General features: G+C 56.6%; 1 protein-coding gene across 5 annotated transcripts; it reads right to left on the reverse strand.

The window, feature by feature from the left end:
* Nucleotides 1-1219: 1219 nt before the first annotated feature.
* Nucleotides 1220-7044, reverse strand: DMAC2 (distal membrane arm assembly component 2). 5 transcript variants are annotated; one of them, XM_006750321.3, is made up of 6 exons: nucleotides 6909-7044; nucleotides 5301-5497; nucleotides 3916-3996; nucleotides 2973-3109; nucleotides 2725-2887; nucleotides 1220-2289 (listed from the first exon to the last, which is right to left on the reverse strand). In XM_006750321.3, exons 1-6 carry the CDS (start codon nucleotides 6924-6926, stop codon nucleotides 2112-2114), a joined length of 774 nt encoding a protein of 257 aa, XP_006750384.2. In that variant the 5' UTR covers nucleotides 6927-7044; the 3' UTR covers nucleotides 1220-2111. The 5 variants fall into 5 exon arrangements, with proteins under 5 accessions (XP_006750384.2, XP_081667237.1, XP_081667239.1 ...); XM_081811111.1 differs by lacking the exon at nucleotides 6909-7044 and adding an exon at nucleotides 6547-6675; XM_081811113.1 differs by lacking the exon at nucleotides 6909-7044 and adding an exon at nucleotides 6488-6553.
* Between the last annotated feature and the right edge of the window lie 1292 nt (nucleotides 7045-8336).

Consider the following 8336-nt stretch of genomic DNA (forward strand, 5'->3'; position numbering starts at 1 on the left):
GAGGCGGCAGGGCCCCCGCCCCCAGAGCTCCCCCCAGCTCATCTCACTTCTCCCAGGGATGCCGACACTGCCCCTCCTGAGGGTGGTTGGAAATCTCAAGGTACGGTTTGGGTTGCTCTGGGCATCAGAGTCCAATCAGGAGAAACAGCCCAGCAGTGGGAACGGGGCAGTCCATCATTGAGAATGACCCAAGAGGTGCCTTCTTGTGGAACACAGTAGGGGGTGGAAGTGCGGCTCCCACATGAGCAACCTGGTCCGACACCGACCTGCCTGAGCTCTGGGGGGTGCCCCCTCCGGATTATGCCAGGGCGGCTCAGCTCCGTGCCTCGGTAACCGGAGGCCGCGCGTGAGTTGAGTTCTAGTCAGCGACCTGAGAAAGCCATTAGAACCACCCCGCTGCACTGGCTAGCTACCTCGTTACCTCAAGTGCGTGCCCCGGACCGTGAACTTGGCCCTCACTGGTCTAACGCCCTTAGACTGGAGTCGCCCCGCCCCCCAGGTTTCTGACTGTATGTTTGCCAGTCTTGCCATTCTTCTAGTGTAGAGGCTGCCCCCTCGGGGTCCTCGTGGGCGGCTGTGCCCTGGAGCCTGTTGGGGCGTAAGCCTGGGGGCCTGGGGGGCCTGGTGAGAGCAGGGGCGCTTGTGAGGAGTCTGAGGAAGAACAGACACCTGCTGCCAGAGCATCCGCCCCGGGCAGGGGGGGCACAGCGTTTCCAGTCCAGGCAGGCCGCTGGTTCCCTCACACACTGGGCACGGACGCTCGAGTGACTAGGGGGTTCAAGATCGACCACCCCATTCCAGATTTCAGGGTCCCCGAGGACCTCGGGGGCAGCACGGAAGCTCGCCGTCCCCTTCTCAGAAGGCCGCCTGAGCTGAGCCAACAGACCCGAGCCTGCCCTTGTCTGTGAGCGCTCAAGGGCACTCCGCAGTCTGCCCAGCACCTATCTTTGGAGTTGTCATCACCGCCATGGCGGTCAGGTGCAGCGGCCGCAGGGCTTCCGGGGCTCCCCGGGCTCCTCAGCCGGCACCCCGTCCCAACCCCCCCGGCCGGAGGTGGGCCAGAGCTGGGCCGCGCGCCCCCGCGGGTTTCCCCAGCCCGCTTCCCGCCGCTGCGGAACCGACCCCAAATCCCCTCTTGGTGCGTCCGTCTCCTGGAACACTCCAGATGCCAGTGCCGGATCAGTGTGGATCCAGTCAGGAGAGAAAAACCACACAGTAATTCGAACAGGTGAAGTTTAACAGGAATTGTTGACTTTGAACAGCGAATTGAAATAAGGGATTCACGGAGAAGGAGCCTTGGCATCTGCTGAAATCCCCCTTCCGGGACGCAGCTGGAGAGCCCGCCGCAGGCGGGTGCCTCAGTGGGGGGCACTGCTCTCAGACTGCTGGCGGGGCCGGGGAAGCTGCCGGCCGCCCGGCACTTCAGGATCCACCTGCTGGGGAGGCCGCGCGCCCGGCAGGAGCCCGGGAGCGCGCAGAGCTCACCCACGGAAGCCGAGGCTCTTCTCCTGGGGTCTCTCGGGCGCCCTCTACCGACAAGCCTTACCACGCCACTTAGCGAGGAAAACTACTGCAAAGGCCCAGGCCTGTTTTCACAAGAGCTGCGTTTGTGGCGGACGGATTAGCGGGAACGCGGGGGGGCCAGGGGGGTTCCGGGCGTTTGGCGAGTGGAGGCCAGGGATGCCGCAGCGGGCCGTGAGCTGAGGGGTGCCCCACAGGGAACCGGGCCAGCAGCACGTTCGAGTAAGGATACTTTGAGTCTCGGGACAAGTCAAGAGCAGGGTTTCTCGACGTGGTAGTGGCCATGTCTGGGGAAGTCACGGGGTTGGGGGAGTGCGGCTCCCCAGGGCGGCTTACCTCCCCCGGGCCTGGGAGGCTGTTGGAACCCAGGAGAGAAGCCTGTGGAAAGAGCGGCCTAACCGGTGACACACGAGCTGTGACCTTGCAGCCCAGGGTGCAGCCAGCCCGAGCCCCCGAGGTGAGGAACAGGTACGCCAGCCTCCCGCTCTCCCCTCAGACCTGCTGGCGGTGCCCCCCCCCACCCCCCATGTGGAGTGAACCCAGACGGAAGCCCCAATGCTGCCCAGCTTGATGGGGCGGGGGGCCGAGGCCTAGGCAGGGATGGGGCTGGCCTTGTCCTGGGACTGCTCGTCCGGCCCCGATGGGAGGCCCTGGGCCCAGTCAGCCCCCAGAACCTGGCAGCTGGGTAGCATCTCCTCCACCAGGATGCGCGTGAGGCCCGGGTTGGACACGGCGTGGAGGTCCGAGATGTCCAGCCTGCGGAGGTTCCTGAGGGGAGGCAGCAAGGGGGAGGCCCGCGTAAGGAGGGCCTCTGTGCGGGGGTGTGGAGGGGGCGCGCCAGCCCCGGCTTCAGCCCCGAGCTCTGTAGCTGCCCAGAGAATGTTAGAGCTGGCCAAGTACAGACATCCACCGTGGGGACCCCAGAAGCACACTCCGGCTCCTCCTGTTTGTGACGGTGTAAACGTCATCGAGTTGTCATTAAAACAAAAAGGAAGAAAAACCAGGAGTGGTCATGTGTCCGTCCCCCCCCCCCCCCCGGACAGATTCACTGCGAATGCTCACCTGGGCAGACCCCACATGCGCTCCAGGTTGGTCATGGAGGCAGGGCTATGGGGACTGCCCGACTGCCCGCTCCCCGCCTCCCCAACTCTGTGTTGGGCGCCCCCCGCCAAGCTTGGGGCCCAGCCTGAGCTGCGGTCTCACTGCAGGTGGTGGAGGCTGGCGAGGCCCCGTTCGGAGATTCGGGGACAACCGGCCAGCGAGAGCTCCTGCAACGAGTTGGCTAGCGGGTGGAGGCGGCCGAGACACCAGTCATCCACGTGGGGACAGCGCTGCAGCCACAGGGACCGGAGCTCCTTCAGGGCCACTGCGGGGGGGAGGCCACTGTGGTCCTTTCTGGAGCCCCCCACAGAAGGGCAAGTGCACGGCCCCACCCGCCTCCGCCCACTCACAGAGGCTGTCCAGGCCCTGGTAGTTGATGGCACAGCCACTGGCATCGACGGCCTCTACGGGCACCGCCTGGAACTTCAAGAAGTCAAGAGAGAAGTGGCCATGCGCATCTGACCGGATCCACTCCTTGCCCTGAAACCTGGAAGGGGACGGCAGGTGTGAGCAGGGCACCTCCCCTCCCTGGCCCCGCGTGATGACGTGGTCGCCCCGCGTCTGGTGCACTCGCTACCCATCAGGCCCTGCACAAAGCCCTTAGTGTGGGGTCTCCCTGGGTCCCCGACATTCCCATGAAAGATGCGATGTTTGGCCTTTTTTTTTTTTTTTTTTTAAAGTAGGCTCCATGCCGAGCGTGAAGCCCAACATGGGGCCTGAACTCACGACCCTGAGATAGAGACCTGAGCTGAGATCAAGAGTCGCTCAACGGACTGAGCCACCCGGGCGCCCCTATTTGAAAAACTCCCATAGCATCAGAGAAAAGGGCAAGAATTACAAGAGTCTTCATAGGCTGGCAAAAAAAAAAAAAAAAACCCAACATACTCAGACATCTGTGCTGTTTCTGAGGAAAGTGCTGGAGGAAGGTGCTCAAACCAAGGGAACATTTTAGTTGGAGCCACGTGAGGGGTAGGTGCATGAGCTACGTTTTTCAAAAAAGAGGAAAAAGGGGAGAAAAAAGAGGAGGAAGGGAAGAAGGAGAAAGGAAGGGGAGAAGGAAGGAAAAGGAACAGCGACATTTACTGAGCTCCTGTGCTGTGCCAGGTCTGTTCCAAGCGCTTCCACTGCAAAATGTCTTTGAATCTTTCCAGCAAACCTTGTAGGTTCCATACGACCACCGCCCCACTTTACAGGTGATGGAGCAGAAGCTCAGGAACAAGAAGTCCCAAGAGCCTCGGGCTCAGCGCTCCACGGCCTCCCCCCCACCCCCTGCTGACACTTTTGCCCTCATACTTGACCGCGCCTCCCTGCTTCAGGATGAAATAGGCGCCCGCGGCGTGGGGACCGAAGCGCTCCTTGATGTAGGTGAAGGGCCTGTGGAGAGAACAGTGGCCGAGGCTGAGCACTGCACCCCGGCGTCACACCCCCCTGCCGCTGCGAGGGTCAGAGTCCACAGCACCAGGACTGAGCTAGGCTGCAAATATTTACTGAGTGTCCATTAAGCACTGGGCACCAAGGCAGATAGCGGTCCCTGCTCTGTGAGGCTCATTTACAGAAGGAAACAGGTAAGAAACCTGGAAGTTAAGAGCAAATTGCAGATCCATGATGGAAGTAACACAGAGGGACTGACTCAGGAGTGGCTTGGGCCAGGGCTGGGGAGGGAGAAGGCTACTTCAGTTTGGGTGTCAGGAGGTGATGCTTGAGCAGAGATTTGAGTGGTGGGAAGAAATTCAAAGGTCAAGGCAAGAGCCTGCCAGGCCAAGGGAACAGCTGGTGCAAATGCTCAGAGGCTCAACTTAGGAAGGCAGAACAAACAGCAATAAGGACACCGTGCTGGTGGGGGTAAGGGGAGTCCCTGGTAGGGGTCTCAAAGCTCAGATGTTAGGCCTTGGGGGTCCGGCTTTTATTGTAGTTGCAATGGGAAACCATTTGAGGGCTTTAAGCAAGGTGGTGGTTTTCTATTTTAGTTTTTTTTTTTAAGATTTTATTTATTCATTTGACGGAGAGAGCGAGCAAGCACAAGCAAGGGGAGCAGCAGAGGGAGAGAGAGAAGCAGGCTCCCCACTGAGCAAGGAGCCCGAAAGGAGCCTCGAACCTGAGCCGAAGGCAGATGCTTAACAGACTGAGCCACCCAGGCGCCCCTCTATTTTATAGTTTGAGTCCTTTGGATGACTTATAGACCATAACAGACTGGAGGGGGGCAAAAGATGACCAGTTCAGATTACTGCGCTCAACCAACCATAAAATGAAGGGGCTCAGACCAGGCTACGAATAGTGAGGAGCTTAACAACTGGGCACATCTGGGATGGTCTGGTATTTTATTGGTGGACTGGATGTGGAAGACAGAGAAGCAAGAAGAATCAGGAAGACTCCTTAGAATTTGGCCTGAGTAACTGGGGACAGTGCTGCTGTTTCCTGGGATGGGAAGGCTTGGGGGTGAGCAGACTTTCTTAGGGGAAAGTCAAGGGTTTGCAGTGGGCCATGTTAGGTTTGAGGTGCCGGCGTGACCTCCAAGAGATGGTGGGCAGCGGGTCACCTATATGAGCTGGAGCCCTTGGGAAGGGTGTGGCCAGAGAGGATGCAATTCGGCAGGCCTGGTATAGCAGCTGCAGGGGCAGGATCTGAGTTCTGCCTGGTAAGGCCCCCGCAGCAGGGTCATGCCCGCCAAGAGTGCTCACCGATTTTTCTGGTGCACCTTCAACACCTGCTTTTGGAGCAGGTACTCCCTGAGAGCCTGCACGTCATAGAAGCGGTCAGCCAGGAACTGGAGCAGGGACCTCCCCTTCTTCTGACTGCCCTCCAGGGCCACTGCCCTGCTCAGGCCACGGATGCCCCTGGTACCCCGGTTCCATACTGGCATCACCAGGTGCAGGGGCTGGGGAGGACAGGAAAGGAGAGGCTGAGCCTGGAGCCTCCTGTGAGAGTCAGAGTTGGATCCCCCTGTTCTTGGTCCTCCTCCTGCTGCACACCCCACCCCTGCTTCTTCCTGGTTCACAAAATTCTCCTTTCAGAACTTCCAAATTCTGCTTTTGACATCCCCCAAATTTCCTCATGTTTCTCCCAAGTTCTTCCCCTTAATCAACCTAAATTCTCTCTGATTTGGCCAAACATTCTTGGTCTTACCATTTCCCCCCCGATCTTTTCCTAAACCCTTATTTTTCTTTGAAGACCTCTATTATCTGACCTCTCAATTTCCCACAAAAATACCCCCTTAATTTTATCCAATTTTCCCTGGAGTCTTCCTGAATAACCCATTTCTTAACCCCAAAATATCTTAATTTCACTCCAAACCACCCTTAATTTACCTGTTAAAGCCCCCAAACTCTTCCTTCAATTTCCCTTCAGTGTTCTCTTGGCCTGCTCCAATTTCTTTTTCTGCTTCAACCAAATTTTCTTGGTAATTTGCCCAAATCCTTATTTTCCCTCAAAAATTCCTAGGTCCCCAACCACTCACCTTAGTCTTCCCTAGACCCATTCCTTGGCTTTAGGTCTTTCTTCCTAAATTCTCTCCTCGAATATCGCAAATTCTCCCCTTAATTTCCCTTAGGTCGGGCGCCTGGGTGGCTCAGTTGGTTAAGCGACTGCCTTCGGCTCAGGTCATGATCCCGGAGTCCTGGGATCGAGTCCCGCATCAGGCTCCCTGCTCAGCGAGGAGCCTGCTTCTCCCTCTGACCCTCCCCCCTCTCATGTACTCTCTCTCTCTCTCATTCTCGCTCTCTCAAATAAATAAATCTTTAAAAAAAAAAATTTCCCTTAGGTCTTTCCCTTGGAACTTCCATATTCACGTTTTGGTTCCTGTCCCCGACCTCCATCGTCCCTTTGGCTTTCCATAAAAATGCATAACTCTCCCATGAGCTTCCCTCACCTGTACCCTTTGATCTCCTACCCTTGGATCTCAAACCCCAGCTTCTCCACCGAACTCACCCAAACCCTCTTCCCTGGAAGGTCCCACTCGCGCCCGCCCGACTCCCAGCGCCCACAATCGGGTCCCTTCCTCTGATTGGCTGGGTGCGCCATCTTCGGAACAAGCTCCCTGCTTCCCCATTGGTTTCTCTCCACCAAGTCCCCGCCCCGCTTCCTCTCTAAAGCACCCCGGCTGTCTGCGACTCGCACCGATCCTTCTCGGCTCTCGAAGGTCGCATGTCAGCGCTCCCAGCATAAGCCTTAGCGGGAGAGGCCTCCTGCTCTCTCTTGCCCCTTGCTGCCTGGGTGTTGACAGAAACCCTGAAGGCGGGGGCAGCAGAGCGGACTTCAATTTTGGGGCTCTAGGAGCTCCGGTCACTTACCGCCCTGGGCGCCGCCATCTTGCTAGGATTACGTAAACGGAAGGGGCCGGTTTTTCTCTGTCCACCCTCGAGGTTCAGACCGAGACGTCTTTTCCTGTGGCCACGCCCCCTTCATGCTCCAGCTCTCCTTTTAAAGGCACCGCACTTTTTACTCTAGTTGAGCGATTGCTTCGAAAGCCATTTCCATGGTCTTTAACAGTGAGTCTCTGCAGCCTTTCCCTGGGAGAGCGTTCAGTCCTTCCTGTTAGAGTACCCTCCCTCCGACTGTACTCACAGTCCCCCTGAGCTTGCCTCTTCCTCCAGCTTTCATTCGCTACCTCCTTAATGACTAGGCAACTGACCCAGTCATTCTTTACGCCTGGGTCAGGAAAGGAAAAGGTCTAGTGGGTGGTGAGGTTAGACTTTAGGGTAAGAGAGGTGAGATCTCAAAGTACTGTGATCGCGACTTTAGTTTGGAGTCCAGCGCTCTCTCTCAGTGTGAAGATTTAATGTGAAGTCTTGTGGGTAGAATCATTCATTTATTCGCAGAGGTTTACTGAACACCTGCCACGTGGCCTACACTGTTTTGGGTGCTCAGGTTACCATGGTGAACAAGACAGACCTTATTTCAGGGAGTCAGCATTCCAGGTGGGGAGAGGATGGACAAGAAACAAATGAATAAGCAAGATAATTTCAGATAATGTTTGATAAGAGGCACGTAAGGACAGGCAGTATAATTGGCAGTGACTAGAGGGTAAGGGAATCGGCAAAGGCCTTTCTGAAGAGATGATATTTAAGCGGAGGTGAAGGATGAGAAGGAAACAGTCGTTCAAAGATCTGGGAGAAAGGTATTCCAGGCAGACTAACAGCGAGTGCAAAGGCCCAGGGGTGGGAACCAGCTGGCACAGAGAAGTAGGAGATGAGGTCAGAGAGGTGGGCAGGAAGCTGACTGTGCCGAATTCCATTCTCAGGGGCATATCATGATCTGATTTATGCCTTTTATTTATTTATTTTTTTGATTTTATTTATTTATTTTAGAGATATAGAGAGAGCAAGTGGGGGGAGGAGCAAAGGGAGAGGGACAAGCAGATTGTGCTGAGTACAGAGCCCGACTACTCGGGGCTCGATCCCATGACTGGGAGACCATTACCTGAGCTGAAATCAAAAGTCAGACGATTAACCGACTGAGCCACCCAGGTGCCCCGATTTATGTTTTTCAAAGATCATTTCGGGGCGCCTGGGTGGCTCAGTCAGTAAAGTGTCTGCCTTCGGCTCAGGTTATGATCCCAGTGTGCTGGGATCGAGCCCAGTGTCAGGCTCTCTGCTCGGTTGGGAGCCTGTTTCTCCCTCTTCCTCTGCCCCTCCCCCTGCTTGTGTTTGTTCTCTCTCTCTCAAATAAATAAATAAAGTCTTTTAAAAAAATATCATTTGTGCCAGGTGGAGAACAGA

Source organism: Leptonychotes weddellii, unplaced genomic scaffold, assembly GCF_054177405.1.
Source record: "Leptonychotes weddellii isolate Sample4059 unplaced genomic scaffold, ASM5417740v2 HiC_scaffold_5643, whole genome shotgun sequence".
Lineage (NCBI taxonomy): Eukaryota > Metazoa > Chordata > Mammalia > Carnivora > Phocidae > Leptonychotes > Leptonychotes weddellii.

Bases quoted from the DNA above. Each gene is read 5' to 3' on its own strand.
- DMAC2 (XM_081811111.1), bottom strand. From the start codon at position 6,639: ATGGCGCACCCAGCCAATCAGAGGAAGGGACCCGATTGTGGGCGCTGG. The intron at 3,997-5,300 runs GTGAGCACTCTT...TTCTCTCCACAG, and splicing joins AAGGTGCACCAGAAAAATCG to GCCCTTCACCTACATCAAGG. The intron at 3,110-3,915 runs GTATGAGGGCAA...GTCCCCTTCCAG, and splicing joins AAGCAGGGAGGCGCGGTCAA to GTTTCAGGGCAAGGAGTGGA.